Genomic DNA, 18,639 nt, shown 5'->3' on the forward strand with positions numbered 1-18,639 from the left:
GTTTATTCTCTCCCCTAGATCTGAGGAAGAACTTTGAGCAGGACCCCCAAGGCACTGAGGTGCCTCTGAATGGCATGATTGTGTTGCACTGTCGTCCCCCGGAGGGAGTGCCTGTGGCTGAGGTGAGGGCTTCTTGCACTTCAAACAAATAACATTTTCTCCTGTGTTGCCTAGAGAGGAGCAGTCACCTGTCTGGTTTACTTACAGTGTGACTGTGTTTTCACGATACAGCGGTGTGTTAGTCCCCAGTCGCAGCAATCACACACACATCTATTTTTCTCTACAGTTTTACTAGAAGCCGGAGCTTGCAGTTGATGAGCTGCAGATGCCATTCGTTTAGTTTCTCAGGCTCACTCTGTTCCAGTTAGAATGATCATTCATATACTGGGGGGTAATATCTATCCATGTGCTATGCTATGCTCTCTGCTTTGTTCTCTGGTAAAAGGATGTAGGTCTATGACTTATTTAGATGTCATGTATTCATTTTACTCACTATCATTCCCTCTCTCTCTCTCTCGCTCTGTCCTCTGAGTCTCTCTCTTTGTGTGTGTGTGTGTGTGTGTGTGTCTGAAAGCGAGCAGCTGTCATTGCCATTTTAATTTTTACTATGAATATGAAATGAGACTCTCACGGACAGTCCTGTTCAATGGTGAGTGTTGTGCCGCACTCTGATGTTGAGTGGATGTGGACTTTCATGTGGAGGCTCAGTAGGCAGATATGTCATTATCAAAGCCTGTGCACCCAAGCATCTGAAGCTTTGCATTTACTTTAAGGCGCAGCCCGTGAACCATACGTAAACAAAGTGACAGCCCCTACCAGCAAGTTTCAAAGCACGGGACTGAAACCATGCTATTACTCCCAAATTGATTGACAGGTCCTTGCATACACTGACTAATAAGTTATTAAGGTTTGATGAGGGTAATGGTTAAAGCTTTGTTGACAGCAGTAATATATGTAAACACTGCAGTAAAACAAGAAAGAGCTTGATTTCAGTTTTAAGGGTACTTGGGTTGGTTCACATGCATTTTTCGACTATGCATGGCTCATGGCTCTTTTTATAAATGGTTCCCAAATTTTAATGGCATGGCAGTGATCCTAAACATATTACTTTAAGCACCCATAGGAGAACAGGCTATGTATTATTAATCATTTAGAACTGGTTCCAATTCACAACTGTACTTTTTAGAGGTATTTCAAATGCTTTATCCACTTCTTTTTCCCTGCACAAGGACAGACTATTAAAATAATCTTGATGCTTCACACAATCAAACCTCGTATAGGAGGATTTGTGGGTTTGTGGGATTGCATTATAATGTGCAAATGAGTAGAAAACTGGTCATTTCAGTTGCAGCGTAAATCACTGAAACTGGTATTGGTACTGGCAATATGAGTTTGACAGTCTTCAATCTGAGCCCTGCGTCCCTTTGCATGAGCTTGCATGGCTGCACTAAATTAAAGCTGCTAGGTTTGTCCTCGTTTAGCCGGTAATTAAAGTATTTACTTTTTACTGTTGTGGTGACTAATGACATGAGGATTGTTTTGTTTTGAATTATATTTGTATACATTTTTATAACAGTAGAGCTTCTCACTATGCTATGATTCTCTGTTGAGAAAAATTAGTACACTTTTTTAAAAATTAAGTCACAAGCAGAAGACAGCATACTTAATAGATTTTTTTTTTCCTCCATTAATCATGAATGTGTGCATGGAACAGATACATCCCCACTGAGAACTTACTGTTTTACCTTACCTTGAAATAGTTTTGTTTTGCTGCAGATTTGACTTCACAAAGTCTACGCTAAGGGTGGAATCACCCTTTGATGGAAAGTATTATTTATGCTTTTAACAAGATAGTATCTGAATGTACTGACATATCAGACAAACATAGATGAATGACAGCAACATGTTTTTAGCTCAACCAGGGAGTTTTTTTAGGGCTAAACTTTACTTGTCGATTCACCTGACCTCAATATGACTGAGCGTACAGTACATGTTTCATTTGCTGCAAACTACAATGACACCAAAAAGTCTCTGAAACAAGAAGTGAACAACCATAAAGAAGACTACAGCACTGATATGGCAGATTGGGAAACTTTTTTTTTATCTGTTAACATCTGTAGACTTCAGGCAATGTTTGATTGAAAAGGTTTTTTTTTATTCAAATATTAAATGTGATCACTTATGTAAGCATTTCTAATGACCTTTGAGCCCCTTGTATTGAAGGACGATACAAAAATTGCTGCGATTTAACACTCCTCATCTTAAATTCAAGCTGAAAGTCTGCGAATAAATCAGAAATTTATATAGCAGAAACTTTTTTTTTTTTGCCAGCTGCATTGTTGGGTCCTGCTACTGTTATAATAAAACATTGATCACAAAGAAAAATGTAGACTGGGCCTTTAAGATTCCTTGAAGATGACAGTGGACTCCTTCCATAGCACACATATTGCCGGTGAAACTGTGATTGTGCATTTTGCGTGTGTGTGTGTGTGTGTGGTGTGTGATGAATGATTCAGCTCACACAAATGGAGCATCGGTGTACCGTGAGTCTCCCCCATGCATTGTGGTCATCAAAGAGGCAACTCCTCATGCATTCATTAATGTGACTCCAACTAACAAAGAGAATGGTAATAGTAAATAATGCAGGGACAAATCCAGCTCCCTCTTGTACTTGCACCGGGGAGAAAAAAAAAAAAAAAAACCCTCACATCCAAAAGTTGGGGATGTGGCTGTACTTTTCTCTTTTCATGACTTTAGGCAATGCTGAAAGGTTAAAGCCTTTTTTTGTAACCAGCTCTGTGAAATTTGGCTCAGAGAGAAGCCGAGGCTCAGCTACAGTTTAGGTTGAAGGAATTGAGGTCATGATGCAGCGTGATCTGCTGAACTGTATTTTGTATTCTGCGGCATATTTATTTTGGTCATGACATTTATTTGAATCTTTCATACTTGTGCAATTTGCAAAAGGATCCTGCTGGAAATTAATACATGGTGGTGCGTTTAGGAAAATGCGAACGGTTAATTTTTTGTGACTGACAATAAATGCTCAGTTGACGACATGCAAATGAAATGAGCTTCAACTCTGCATGCCGTTTTAAGACACAGACGCTGTACAGCAGACTTTACAGCTCGAAATCCCCTTATGTCGCTGCTCTGTTCGTGTTCTCAGAGGCAACACTAACAGTGAGAGAGAGAGAGAGAGAGAGAAGAACTTTATCCGCATCTCGCTGTAACTAAGCCACCCGGGAGTTTACTGGACTGCTGTGCAGGATGTTAATGAAAATCAGAGAATGCCATATTATCTGTCCCAGCAGTGATAAAGGGAATAATCTGCACACACTGTAAAGGCAGACCACAGAGAATATATCATAGTAAAACAGCTTAAGTCTGCTTCAGTTTATTGGTGACAAGAGTCAAGATGGCCAAATCTTTTCAATTGGCTTCACTTTTTATAGACTGAGTGTATTGTGTTGTATTCATTGTGATGGGTTTTTTTACATATTTGGCCCTGGTTATAGTACAAAAACATTTTATTTTTTCTCACATAAATCCTTCCTCGAAGAAGAAGAAGAAGAAGAAGAAGAAGAAGAAGAAGAAGAAGAAGAAGAAGAAGAAGAAGAAGAAGAAGAAGAAGAAGAAGAAGAAGAAGAAGAAGAAGAAGAAGAAGAAGAAGAAGAAGAAGAAGAAGAAGAAGAAGAAGAAGAAGAAGAAGAAGAAATACAAAGAGTCAAAAACCAGAGCTACATTCATTATCTCTAAGAAAACAACAAGGGACCATAAGAAACTAAACTAACTGAGATTACACATTGTATTTTTTTTTTGAGTTACTAGACAAATTTTATTTGTTGCAACAAGTAGTTATCCCTATGATGTAATATTTTTAAAAACATCTACACTACTAAGGATTAAGCTCAGCAGTGGGATTAGATTAGCAACGGTTCTTCCTTAAAGAGATAAAAAAAAATTGGCCCAAATCTTGATTAAAAAGCAGCTTAGAAATGTATTTATATAGGAATTGGTTATCACTCCCATTAACCCATTAATAACTAAACAGCTGTTAATACATAGCCTAATTTATCACTCCAATGTATGACTGCAACTAAAGGCTAAGGCCAATTACTCTTTAGATTCATAAATGAATTGTCTTGTCTATAAAATGTCAGAAAATTGTGAAAAAAAAGTGTAATTTCCCAAAGACCAGAGATCGGGGGTTTAGCCCAGAGCCCTTTTTTAATTGGATGGTTCACATACGCAGAATTCATTTTTAATGCATTGTATGACTACTGCAAATGTCCCTAATATCAGTAGTAGTAATTATTTTTGTCCTTATTAACTATTTTCCAAAAATAATTCACATATAAATAAATAGACAACAATAAGGCATTAGATCAAATCAATAACAAAAAAAATTCTATTAATTATTAATTATATTTCACTCTGTACCACTGCCTCAACAGGAATGTCTGCAGATGTTTCACTCTGAATCACAATTGTTATAGACTCAGCAGCTGGTTGAAGTTACTGTTCAAAAAAATGACTTCCAACAAACCTTTAAGTATCAAATCTTTACATTTCAGATACTGCAACCAGGAAATACATGACATATTACCTTAAAAAATTACTACAATTATTATTTGATTATCAAAAAATGTTCTACTAGTATATTGAAGAATTCATTAATCGTCTGTCATTGCAGGTGATTAGTGTTAAGTGATAAGTGATTCACAAATGGATATACTGTCAGAACCTCGAAAGAGATGAGTTCATCCAGCTGTGGGAACAGTTCATGTTAAGGTCAGAGTATAGAAGCAAACTGTCACACATCTGTTTGTACTGTTTACTGATGATTCAAAAAACCTCCATCCAGCTTTCAGTGAGTGAGGTGAAAACTGTGGTTGTCTTTGTACACTTAAAAGTTTGGTGGTGTCAAGACAAAAAAAAAAAGGTCTCCAATAACTTAAGGAAAAAAAACTGTTTTACAATCATTAGCCCCACATTAACCGCCCAAGTATTCTTTACCGAGAGTAATTAATCATCAGGCCTCTCATCCAAAGTCATTTGAAGTGCTTAAAATGTAATTATTCAGTGATAAACATTACATTTCCAGAGACGGTGTGGAGATAAACCAAGGACACGACAAGGGTTTAGCCAGCCCCCGCCTCTAGAATATGCTGCTGTCAGATTTGGAGGGCTCATTTGTTTAATGTGATTTCATGAAAGTCATTGTTGCATCGAGAAAAGGCCATACATGACTGAGGGAAGGCGGGAAGGTTGGAGGCATGAGGGAAGTGAAAGGAGGAGGGCGCTTGCTAATGAAACTCAACCTTAATTGAATCAGATGGAACAAAACCTACCGCAATGCTTTGTCTTCATGTCGCTTTCACTTCCCATTTAAATGATTGCAAATGTAGGTCATTACATTTGCTTTCAGAGTTTAGGTTCGATGCAGGGAGGATTTGGAATGACTTGAACAGGAGGTACTTTTTTTTTAGTATGTCGAGTTTAAGATGGTTACCTTTACCAAAATGAACACAGAGTGCTCCGGGCCTGTCGGCTTTCTCATCTCGACATCTTTAAACGGCTTGAAGCTATCAGAAAAATGAAACTACTCAGTGGTTTGTGGACAACCATTTGATGCTGCCTTCAATACATTATAGCTTCATTTTGTTTGCTCTCTCTTTTTCTCATGTGGCTGAAAAGGAACTGTTACCAAACATGTCAAAAGTTACAGAGAAAAACTTTCAGAAGGAAAAAGTGCTGATTCTCCTTAAGGGTTTTATTAATGATCAGTTTTCAGTTTTACTTAGCTGTCGTTCAATGGTCAACATAGTGACCTTGACATCATTGTACTTCATCACCAGAAGACTGCCGTAAGGCCTGGCTGGCTGGGTTAGGTGTGGTGTAGTTCAACACTGGTTGCTGCTATCTAAGTGGAACAAATTTGCCAATTAAGCAAATCCGTTTCCTGTCCTCCCCAGGCACTGGCTTATCAGGCTCATTTGAGCCTGTCCTGTCCCTGCCTTCTCATCAGCATGTGCATCTCTCTATCGCTTTCCCCCGAAGGGGAGACTCTAGGACTGACACAGAATGCAAATCTCACTCTGGGTTTATACACTTCCTGCAGCTAACACTAGAAAAGAGCAAAGGAGGAGCAGAGAGAGAAAGAGATTAATGAAAGCAAGAACATGAGACAGAAAAGCCAACCACAGCGTACAACAATTATTTTAATTCACTTGAGTGTAAGAATTCTTGAAGATAAGGCCTCCAAAAAGAATGGAAACTCGCCACCAAACAGATTTCACATGTTGTGTTCCTACAATCACAGAACAACTAGATGAAATGGACATTATCAAATCTGTTACATTAAAGAAGACATAATCTGAGAATTGGTTTTAAGTTACACCTTTCTACATCTACTTTTTTTAAAAACTTTTAATTTGACTTTCATACTCTCTCTACAACAATGTGATTAAGAATCAGACTCACAGATTCCTGTCGAGGTTTCCATTTTATAAAAGAAATTCATAAACTCAACTTTCTGAAATGTGATATCACCAAGGCAGTATTAAAAAAACATATTTTTATTTTAGGGTAGCGGCAGCAGGAGTTCTTCATCTCCATCTATGAATACACACAGAAAACACACGAGGAGGCGCATATGGAGCAAAAATGTTTGTAATATTTTGAAATAACAGGATTACACACTAGCTAATAAAAAATAGTACAAATGAAGACACATAAACAACAATACAGATACAGTATATACTATATATACAATACATACTTTGAGTATTACTGAATTCCAGAGGGAGATGTTAGTTAGTTACTGGGAGTTACTGTATAACTGAGAGACACAGTTCCTTCTTGTGTCAGGGTCTCTCCTCCCCCATCAACCCACTGCCACCATTGCCCAAGCAGTTACATAAAAAAATGATAAGCTTTGAAAATATAAGATAATAATTGGTAAAGATGAAAACCAGTGGTTCTCAACCTTATGAAAAAAGCTGTCTAGTTGGATTTTTATCATATTTCACATTCATATGAGATTTCTGCAGCTCCAACAAAGTATGATCTCCACTTTAAACTTCAAGCCAATCTATATATAAAGTAGTTAAAAATAGCTCCATGTGCTCCAGCTACAGCAGTAAAATGCTTATAGACTGATGAGTATGATCTAATCATGTCATATTTAATGCTGTATCACTCACAAGCATCATTTTTAAACTAGTACTTTAATATCATAACATTTCATACTTAACCTTCCTGTCGTCCTCCCGGGTCAAATTGACCCCTTCTGTTTTGACTGTTCCTTCTTTCTTCCCTCCCTCCTTCTCTCTTTCCTTCCTCCCTTCCTTCTTTTTCTCTGTCCTTCTTTCCTTCCTTCCTGCCTTCCTCCCTTCTTCCTTCCCTCCTTCTTTCCTCCCTCCTTTTTCTTCCTTCTTCCTTCCTCCTTCTTCCGCCGTCCCTCCCTTCCATCATTCTTTCCTTCCTTTCCTTCCTCCTTTCCTTCTTTTTCTCTGTCCTTCTATCCTTCCTTCCTCCCTTCCTCTTTTCCTTTCTCCCTCCCTCCCTCCTTCTTTCCTCTCTCCTTCCTTCATTCCTTCCTCCCTCCCTTCTTTCCTCCCTCCTGTCCTTCCTTCCTTCCCTCCTGCCCTCCTTCCTCCCACCCTCCTTTCCTCCTTCTTCCTCCCTCCCTCCCTTCCATCCTTCCTCCCTTCCTTCTTCCTCCCTTCCTTGACTCAATGACAACAGGAGGGTTAAATTTCATTAATGAAATTATTTCTGGTAATGCTTTTGTTTACTTGAGTAGGATTTTAACTGTTGGACTTTTTCTTTTAATTAAGTATTTTTACATGAATATATTGGTGCTTTAATTTAAAGTAATGAAAGGATCTGAATACTTCTCCTACACTGCCAATACTGGGGACAAGGACACAAAGTATCAGAGACACAAAGCGTCTTAAACAATTCAACAGTGTTGTGAAGTGGGTGACTGAATAGTCCTTAGTAAAGGGCAGATCAATACCACACTAATCAATATTTCAACACTCAAACGCAGCTGACTCGTTATCGATACCAACTCAAAAGGATTGATTGGAAAGTTGTGGTCTTTTTAAGGGTGGTTGCACAGTTGTGGCAGTCATAAATGCACTTAAATAGCACATTATTGTTCCAGTAAACACATCCTGGTGATAAAAGGATCCCAGAAGTGCGACCACACTCATCTCCCTTCAGTCTGTTTTTGTAATCTTAGCAGTTAGGAATTGATTTTATTTGATTTGTTCTTATTTTCATTGAGAAATCTTTCTTGTTAAGTGTAAAGGTTAATATTTCTTGTTTTCACGTTGTCATATCGCGCTACATTTTTGCCCCTGTTCAACCTTTGTGAAACTTGTAATGTCACTTTTTTTTTGTCAGGTAGAAATTAGAGATAATTCAACTCAGGGGTAACACATTTAAGTATTTGTTATATTGTATTATATTCAATTGAAAGGTGTTACTATTTCATCTGGATTTCTGTTAGCATCTTTAGCTTCGTAGTCTTTGAATAACACAAATTGAATGCACATGATAATTTAACAGTGTCTTTGTGATACATTATAAACAAGATGAGAGAAAAATGTATCTGCATTTCTTTAATAATTGATTAATGAAAAATTGCAGCACAATAGACAATAGCTGTATTCATCCAGCTCCTCACTTTTCTCGCTACAGTACATCGTGATAGAAATTAGTTTTGTCATTGAAGAAAATGTTGTATGTAATACAGTGTAGGCTGTCGCATTTACTTCCACTGTGTATTTCCTGAGGTGACTTATTATCCACTAAAGGTTGAAATATATTTAATTTACTCAACATAATGGTAAAATCTAGGTACACGTCAAGTTTAATCTCAGCACTTCTCTATAAATATGCATCCCATCTGTGTTGAGCGTGAACAAAGGGTTGAGGGTTAATTTTCAATTCACTCAATTCCCCATGATATTACTCCATCACATTTGTTTAGAGTTGCCTGCTGCTACTAATGCTGCAGGAAACAAACTGCTTCTTTTTTTGTTTTAGTTGATGTGTTTTAGATTTCCCAGTAATTTGATATGTTTAAAACTTCACTTTTATGCAATTTGTGTTGTTTTGAAACTGACCTTAAAGCTCTTATAGAACTTGCATAATTAAAAAGTTGTTCTTATCAGATAGTTGGTGACCAATAACTTGTCACAATTTAATTAATCTAACCTTTTCTCACATCATCAGCAGTTAAATAAAAATAACCTGAGTTTTATTTAGAGTGAAGAAATAAATGTAGAACAATAAGACTTTAAGAGCTGAAGTGTGATTTGTTTTTTTCCTTTAAATGTAATTTGTTTCTTGTATAACATAAAATAACCTGTCGGTCACTTCAAAAGGAAGAAAAAGAAAAGTGTAATTATCAGCAGAACTTCTAAATGCTGACATTAGAGATGCCTTTCAGGTAGATGTACTTCTTTTTTTTAATACTGCAGGGAAAACACAAATGTGACCCCCTTTAAAAACAACAGAGCTCACGTCACCTCTGTCATCCTTCGGCTACCGTATTTTTAAGAGAAGGTGATAAAGTACAAACACCCTACATGTCAAAGTTAAGTCAGATACTGGATAATGGCTGCATTAGTCGATTAGAGAAAGTAGAGAAATCAGAGAAATGTGCTCATATATAATCATATAGATAGATAGATAGATAGATAGATAGATAGATAGATAGATAGAGAGAGATAGAGAGAGAGAGAGAGAGAGAGAGAGAGAGAGAGAGAGAGAGAGAGAGAGAGAGAGAGAGAGAGAGAGAGAGAGAGAGACAGACAGACAGACAGACAGACAGACAGACAGACAGACAGACAGACAGACAGACAGACAGAGAGAGAGAGAGAGAGAGAGAGAGAGAGAGAGATAGACAGATAGATAGATAGATAGATAGATAGATAGATAGATAGATAGATAGAGAGAGAGAGAGAGAGAGAGAGAGAGAGAGAGAGAGATAGATAGATAGATAGATAGACAGATAAAATAGAGAGAGAGAGAGAGAGAGAGAGAGAGATAGATAGATAGATAGATAGATAGATAGATAGATAACGAGAGGGGAGAGAGAGAGAGAGAGAGAGAGATAGATAGATAAATAGAGAGAGAGAGAGAGAGAGAGAGATAGATAGATAGATAGATAGATAGATACTGTAGATAGATAGATAGATAGATAGATAGATAGATAGATAGATAGATAAATAGAGAGAGAGAGAGAGAGAGAGATAGATAGATAGATAGATAGATAGATAGATAGATAGATAGATAGATAGATAGATAGATAGATAGATAGATAGATAGATAGATAGATAGAGAGGGGGGGTGGATGGATAGATAGATAGATAGATAGATAGATAGATAGATAGATAGATAGATAGATAGATAGATAGATAGAGAGGGGGGGTGGATGGATAGATAGATAGATAGATAGATAGATAGATAGATAGATAGATAGATAGATAGATAGATAGATAGATAGATAGATAGAGAGGGGGGGTGGATGGATAGATAGATAGATAGATAGATAGATAGATAGATAGATAGATAGATAGATAGATAGATAGAGTCAGTGCTTGAAGCAAAACACAATATTGCACAAATAATCCTTTAAAAAGCAGTGAAGCGTGAGCATAGAAATGCGTATGATGAAACCATGAGATAATGGTGAATTTTGTATGATTAAACTGAAAATCTTCACTGTTTTTCCACTGTGGAGGGTTGAAACTGACTGCTTGCATAATTGAGTAGATTGATGTTCGCAGCTGTGGAGAATTTAATACGGCGTGGACGGCAACGCAGGGGTTGATTAGACACTGCAGGTGTGAAATAGTGAGAGGAGAAAAAAAAAATAAGAAAAAAAAATGAAGAAAAAAGGATTGATAGAACCGTCGAAGCAGCCCACCAGTGGTTGGTTGGTTGGTTGGGTGGTCTGGAGTCAAACGATGAAAAAAGTTAAATTAAAGGCACATGATGAAAGACTTCTTGGGCCATCAAAAGGAGAAAAAAAGAAAGAAAAACGCTTGTGACAACATGACTCTTGATTTATTGATTTCCCAGCTCGATTTTTTCATCCAGGGTGCTTCGAAAGAGCAAAGCAATCTCTGAGTTTGTTGGCTGTTGTTATATTCCCTTGGCAAATGGACACTGCACACACACACACACACATATATATAAACACACATACAGACACACTAGAGTACAACCCCATGCACAAACACATGGAGCTCCCACTAGGGCGGAGTTTTTAATCCTCAAATACACTGCCATAAATCAAACTCTACTCCCTCATGCCCCAGCTCGTCTCTCTCAATGAAAAGCTCAATCCTGTGGCACATTAATAGCAATTTACAGGGGCAGTCATGCAAGGAGAGGAGCATCAACAGAGCGTCCTTTATTTTGTAATTCCTTATTACTTGCACTCACTACACGGGCCTCTGAATTGGTAGCAGTGGAAGATGTGACCTACCTACTGCTCCTCTCTCTCTGAGGGGATGTCAGTCTGTTACACTATTCCCAAAAAAAAACTCCACTCTGGCAGTCACAACACACCCCCCCCCCCTCCTCCCCACCACCACCATCACTTATGCAGCATAACCGGAGATATCATCTTCATTCCACGCTTTCCACTTCATGTAAACACCTGGTGCATACATTACCCACAATGCAACTTGACTGCAGACAGTTTGGTCAGATATACAGATGTGTTGTTGTTCACACACACATCTATGTTTGTGTATATGTGTGTGTGTGAAGGTCTGCCAGGTGCCTTTCAAATTGAAGATTTGAGAATTTAGTCTTATAAAATTAACCTGGGTGCCATCGCTCACATATTGACCTTTGACCTGAGAACATAATAATATATAGATGTAAGGGTTTCAGTAGACGGATGCTTTTCATTTCTAATTTTCTAGTCATTTTTTTTGTTGAGTCTCAAGTTGCTAGTATTATTATTTCATATGTTACACCCTCAAATGTGTTTATGTGTACGTGAAAGGCCTTTAACCTACTGAGTAACTCATGTGTATTCTATTGTGCTGTTTTAAGGTGGAATGGCTAAAAAACGAAGACTCTTTGAACTCGGACGGTGTCATTGATACAAGAGGAGACCATAATCTTATCATCCCAGAAGCCCGCCTCTCCGATTCGGGAAACTATACATGTGTCGCCAACAACATTGTGGCCAAGAGACGCAGTGCCACAGCTACTGTCATAGTTTATGGTAAGTCATCAAATTAAAGGTATTTTACTTCTTTTATTTTTCAAAAGAAAGTTTTTGTAAAGTTAGATTCTGTCTCTGCCAAAAACGACATAAAGGAAGAATCCTGAACAAACTAGATGAAATAGACAATGTTAAACAGCTTGCTTGCATAAGAGAGTCAAATTGGCACCTCAGCCAAATTTCCAGAAGTCATTAATAAAGAAAGTATTGCTGAACCACAGCATGTGGCGTTCTTCACACAAGAGGCTAATGAGAAGGTAATGGGCAAGTGATCCCTCATGTGTAAAAACAAGGAGACTCAGGCACAATATTTACAAGAACTTAATTATTAATGATGGAAAGGCAGTGAGGTGGGCTGTCACAGCTTCCCGGCTTTCATCTGCCAGCTCTAAACACCTTTGTATAGCTGCAGGCCAGCACGCTGTTTTCAGCATTTTTATCGCCCTGTAGAGAGCTCTGCTGAGACAAAGGAGAATAAGTGAAAAATATAATGTCATGATAGCACCACCTTCTCACACACCGGATGAACATCTTGCTAATTGTGTTTCAGTGCTCATTTTACAGCGCCTGTCATTTTTATTTTTTTTTAAGAGATGGCATTTAGCTACTCATCTGATTCTTTCTGACACCTTGTTGTTTGAGACCCATAAATCATTAAAGAGCTCCCTCTAGGCATGTTTTGAGATATGTAAAAAAAAAAAAAAAAATACTCAGCTTTGATTAAAAATTGTGTCTACTATGTTTTTTCAACAAAAAAAAAGTTCAATTACCTTGTTAAAATCCGTAAAATGACATTTACTCCTTTTCCCTTTATGAATATGCAAATGTTCATTTCAGAGGTTTAACTGCTGGACACAAGAAGTCTCCTACTTCACTGAAAAGTCCATTCTCAGTGTTTTGTTGTGACTTGTCAGACTTGTTGTGAAAGGCTGTTTGCAGACCTGTTGAGTTAGATTCTGGCTCGTTTTCCCCCTCTGGAGCGATTCATTTGGGCAGCTCCGAAACACTGCAGTCATACTCTGGTGTAGTTCAAATCAACTGCACTGGGACCCTTTGAGGAAGTGGCCTCATTCTTGGTCCCCAAACAAACACCTGGAGCGGTTTTGTTTGTGGTGGGAACGTGATCCAACCTCGATCCAACTCAGCTACTCAGCGCACTCATCAAGTTTGAGCTAAAAGTGTTGCTATGGATACTGAGATGCGGATGAGCGAAACCAACAATGGCTAGCAGCTATAGACGGAGAGTGAATTGAGGTCTGACCTGGACAAGTGCAACAAAGAAGATTACATTTGGCCAGAAGACCTTCTTCCTTGTGACATTTGGTGATGCATTTTGGTTTGCTTGGATTTTTCACAAAGGGGGAAATTCAACAAGTTCACCAACTCATCCACTCATTTGGACCAGAGTAAACAAACTACAGCCACCCCCCCCCCCCCCCTTCATCAGATGAACATGAAAACAGCCTTCTAGTGTCAAACTGTGCTCATGCATCACTCTGCACAGTGAAGCTCCAACATCTAAGTAAAGTAACAATAAGAAAAGCCCATTTCTTTGAGTGCAGGGGGACTTTAATTTCCATAATCCTAATGAAGTCTCTGACAGGCTTACTAGTCCCTATAGCCCCAGACAGATGTACAGTAGTGGAATACTAGTATTTCTTCCTCTCCTATGACAGCAAATGAGCTGATTAGTCAATCATGCTGCATTATTCCAGGCAACAAATCAGAGGAAGAAGTGTGAGTAGACAGACGGGAAGACAACCATTGATCATCCCTTTAAAGACAACTCTTGTTATATTTTTTCCTGATAAGACATATACTGTCGCTTTTGATTGAACCCAAGTGGATTCAGTCCCTGATGCTTTCTTTTCATAAATGAAAATATGTCTAATCCTGAATGTAGGCCACTGTTCATACATATGGTCTTTTGTCATCCTTTTCCCCTTCATCCTTTTTGCACATGCAGTGAATGGAGGTTGGTCATCGTGGACAGACTGGTCCCCCTGTAATGTACGTTGCGGCCGCGGAGTGCAGAAACGTACTCGCACTTGTACGAATCCAGCTCCTCTCAACGGAGGAGCCTTCTGCGAGGGCATGTCGGTACAGAAGAGCACCTGCAACACACTGTGTCCAGGTAAGCACAATGACATGACAATGACTCTAAACCACCTTGCTGCTGGTTCCAGTTAATGACTGGAAACTGACAAGTGCAAAGTTTACAGCTGTTGGTTAAATATGCTTCAGTGGTGCATTCAAGGATTTGATGCTTTGGAAGGCATTTGCATTCATTGTGAAATAGCTTTTCTCTTTCAATAAAGGAATAGCTTGACATCTAGGGAAATAGCTTATTGTCTTCTTGTCTGTTTAATATAAAGCTACAGCCAGCAGTGGTTAGTTTAATTTAGCATTTAGACTGAAAACAGGGGAAAACAGCTAGCCGGACTAGTCTACCAGGACTTCTAATGCTCAGTAATTAACACGTCACAGCTTATCTAGGTTTTTAATTTGAACAAAAACATAGTAAGAACAATCATTTGTGGTCTAAGAGGAGTTTAATACTGCATCTATTTTTCTCAGTGTGACAGCCAACTGTAGGAATTCCAAATGTCAGCATGTCCTTGAACACATCACCATGGAGAGGCATCTCAATGCAACAATAGTGTAATTGTGACAATAACAAAAGGCAACAATGTGCTCTCTGTGATCACCTGACCAAGTTTCAAGTGTCTGGAAGTTGATTTTAATACCTAAAATGAACAGAAAGCAGTGGTTGCCTAGTTACATTTCACCATAAATGCATTGAACGTCTCCACCACTGATAGTGACAGTGGGCTGAATCTGAAATCTTATGCAGTGGACCTTAAAAAATAGCAAAAGGTGAGAAAATGTATGGAGAGAGAGGTAAGGAATAGCAGACCTGAGGGAGAGAAACAAACAGCAGAAGCTTATAGGTTGTGAGAGAGTAAGCCAAGCAGCAGTTCCAGTTTCCAAGACCGCCTTGTAATCTACTCTGCCTAAGTGTTTTTTTTTTCTAGACAAGCCCAAAATGTATGATTTCAACCACAGCACCAGTATAAAAGAAAATGCTCATCAGGTTTAAAAAAAAAAGTTATCAGGGGTAGGCAGTGCACTCCGGTAAACATTATCTCCTCTTTGCCAACTGCCTCCTTCTAAAGGATTCTTTCTCTGCATCAGAGTTTTAACATGAACGGGGTGCATTTGCGTTTAGATTAGCAGGAAGAAGGAAACCTTTGGAGCATTTGGAGATGGGAAAAAGAGACTTGATGGAGTATGCCATAAGCAGAGTGTCTTTTTGCTCCAAGTCAGCCAGACAGCACAACATCTTCTGAGGAAAGAAAATGTTGGATTTCTTTTTTCTTTTTTTTCTGTAAAGTCAGTATTGCAGTAGCTCATACCCTCATACCTCAAAAGTGTTTTTTCTCATGAATTTTCAAGAGAATATTAAATGAATCAAATCTGTTTATATGTATCCTTGTATTCTCTAAAAAAAAAAAAGTGTATTTATATCTAATCCCCTTCAGTGGATGGCAGCTGGGGAGAGTGGAGCGAGTGGTCAGTGTGTAGTTCAGACTGTGCGAGGCAGAGGAGTAGAGAGTGTACGCATCCAGAACCCAAACATGGAGGACGACTGTGTGATGGAGTGGCGCTGGCTACAGAGAACTGCACCAGCGGCCTGTGCACACAAAGTGAGTAACATGCACCAACAATGAGAAATAGATAGTTAAGCACAACACTACTGTCTGTGCCACTGTTATTCGTGTCATTACAAATTTACTGTTCATAATTTTTGGCAGTGTGGGCTACATCATGACCATCATTATAATCATGTTCATTACCGGCACCCTCATTCATCTTCATTATTCAACCACTTGCTTAGTTAGTCCATACAGTGCACACACAGGCATGGATGCATACGCGAAAGTAATTAAACACCTTTTAAATACTAATTAACACTTGTAGAAAATCTAAAAAAGGTTATAGAGAAACTCAAATTCTGATGTTTCTCTGTCTTTGCAGATCGAAAGTTGCTACATGATGCTAAACCACAGGGTGAGTTTCTCTTCAGCTTCAATTTTCTTACTTGTGTTATTTTTGGTAACACTTTATAATACAGCTGACAATTTTTTTTAGTAACTTCATTGTGTGAATGAGGTACTTATAAAAATTCTTCCCGGGGTCTAAATGTAGGTACAGTGAAAGAAAACAAGACTATAGGGGGAACAAGTGAGTAACAACTGGGCATTTTAGAGGAAAGGAGAAATAAATTATACTCTAAGCTTTAGTGTTTACTGGGAAACAAAACTTCCATTTGGGAATGATGGTGTTAACATTATTGATATTCTGCACAACACAACCCCACTATAAAGCCTAGCAGCTTATGTTCTTTGGATTGACTACAGTGTGGTGCTGTTCTTCATAGTAATGGATGAAGTGTAATTAAAGCAAATGCTTTTTTCTTTTGCTAATGGCATTTATTCACTAAGGATGCCTCGACAACATGCCTCAGTTTCGTGGTCACACCCAAACCCTTTTGACCCCAAAAAGTTCAGTCAGTTAATGCAGCTTTAATGATGAACCTAGTACTATTTAAATTATTTGAATTGCACAGTAAGACATTGGTATGCAGGCAGTAATAAAAAATATCTTGATGGGATATTTTTTACTCTTTAATTGCACAGTAAGAACTAATAATACATCAGGGCCCTGCCTTAAGTACCCTTAACCCATATATATCTTCAATAACCCCTCCATCCTTTTTGTTACCTCACTGTACCCCCTCAGGTTTTGTACCATATCATAACTTTAAAAGTATGTACTATAATTACTGTACTGTTTCCATATAATATTAGTGTTGCATATAGCCAATAACACTTGATAACACATAATGAATTAGTTTCATTCATTTTTCCTATTGCACCTTCCTTTAAGTAGCACTAGTAGGAACTACTGTAGTAAGTAATTCATCTGTACCCTATTCATACAATGATGTCATTGTCTAGCGGGCAGTACATCCATTGCCTCAAAAAATACTGGATTCTGATTGGAAGACAACGTACAATGATTGTGTTTATACTACAGCCACAGAGAATACTATATTCTGTATTCTTCTTGTTGCCTGGAGAGTGTTCATTAATTTAAGATTACCGCACTGCTCTTACTTAGTGTCATCGTCATCATCATCATAATAAATCACTCATACTGTAGCCGGGCTGCTTATTTCAGCTGTTGCTAGGATACGCTTTCTACTATTTGTTGGCGTAGTAAAATGCCATAAAGTTCATTGTTGACTAGAACAGTGCCAACCCAATGTTTTCATTGAGAGCCTCGAACAATCCGAGTCCTTATCAGAAACCATTCAGTTCATTCAGCATGGTGAACTGGCAGTAAGTGAAAGACTTTGGGGATTTTACCCTTAGAGAACATATTGGCACAGAATAGGAACTGATAATACTTAAATGGCTGGCAAGTAGCCATAAAACAGATTAATCACTCAGACAGGTGTGGATATGAAAAATAACACAGTGTGCATAATTAGTGAATTCTACTATACCTGCAATAGAGACAAGAGGTTATTTCAGACATCCACACATCCAGATGTTTATCAATTTAATAATCCATCACAGTGCTTTCAAATGTATTTATTTGTTGAGAAGGGATTTTAGAAAATAAGAATATAAATTATTTCCTGTTAACAGCATTTCATTTTCAGACTGGTTATGATGTTTTTGGTCACGGAGTAGAAATTTCTGTTTATTATTATGTTAATTTCTTTTCACAATTGAGTTGATGTGTTATTAGTCTATTAGGATTGCATTGTTGTTTTAGTGTTTTCACTTTTACATGAATATAGTATTCTCTGTGGCTGTAGTATACCTTGGATTATTTTGTCTCTGCATCTGATAATCCATAAATAAAAATAATAAAATACATAGTGCATCTGTGACCAAGGCTAAGGTGCTCAAGCAGAGGATTGTGATGGATATTAAGTGTTTTTTTTCCCACTATTGGCATCCATAACATAAAGTATGATGGATCATGTCAATTTAATTATCAATTAATCAAGTAATGAAAGATTATTGCTATTTTTTAATTTTTGTGTCACTATTTATTGTTAAAATAAACATTGTGGAGATCAAAACCTACTTTTACTGTATACAATATACTGTAAATTTCTACTAAAACCATTATTTTTGTCTTATCCATTATGTAGTCTATGTATTATTATTATGTGGGGTAATGAGCCTTTTTACATTCATTAATTTGGCACACACTTTTGTCCAAAGTGACAGTTATGTGTTCATATAGCTGTTGCATAGTTTGCACAGTGAAAAATCAATTTGATACCTACTCCG

General features: G+C 37.9%; 1 protein-coding gene across 1 annotated transcript in view; it reads left to right on the forward strand.

Moving 5' to 3' along the window:
* The window catches only part of LOC128380042 (netrin receptor UNC5D-like), a 173,901-nt gene that overhangs the window by 133,632 nt on the left and 21,630 nt on the right, over positions 1 to 18,639 (forward strand). The window contains exons 4-8 of the mRNA XM_053339712.1: positions 19 to 122; positions 12,091 to 12,265; positions 14,232 to 14,399; positions 15,808 to 15,972; positions 16,304 to 16,336. Coding sequence (XP_053195687.1) covers positions 19 to 122; positions 12,091 to 12,265; positions 14,232 to 14,399; positions 15,808 to 15,972; positions 16,304 to 16,336 — 645 coding nt within the window. The remainder of the gene's footprint in view (positions 1 to 18; positions 123 to 12,090; positions 12,266 to 14,231; positions 14,400 to 15,807; positions 15,973 to 16,303; positions 16,337 to 18,639) is intronic.

Source organism: Scomber japonicus, chromosome 19 (genome assembly GCF_027409825.1).
Source record: "Scomber japonicus isolate fScoJap1 chromosome 19, fScoJap1.pri, whole genome shotgun sequence".
Classification (NCBI taxonomy): Eukaryota; Metazoa; Chordata; class Actinopteri; order Scombriformes; family Scombridae; genus Scomber; species Scomber japonicus.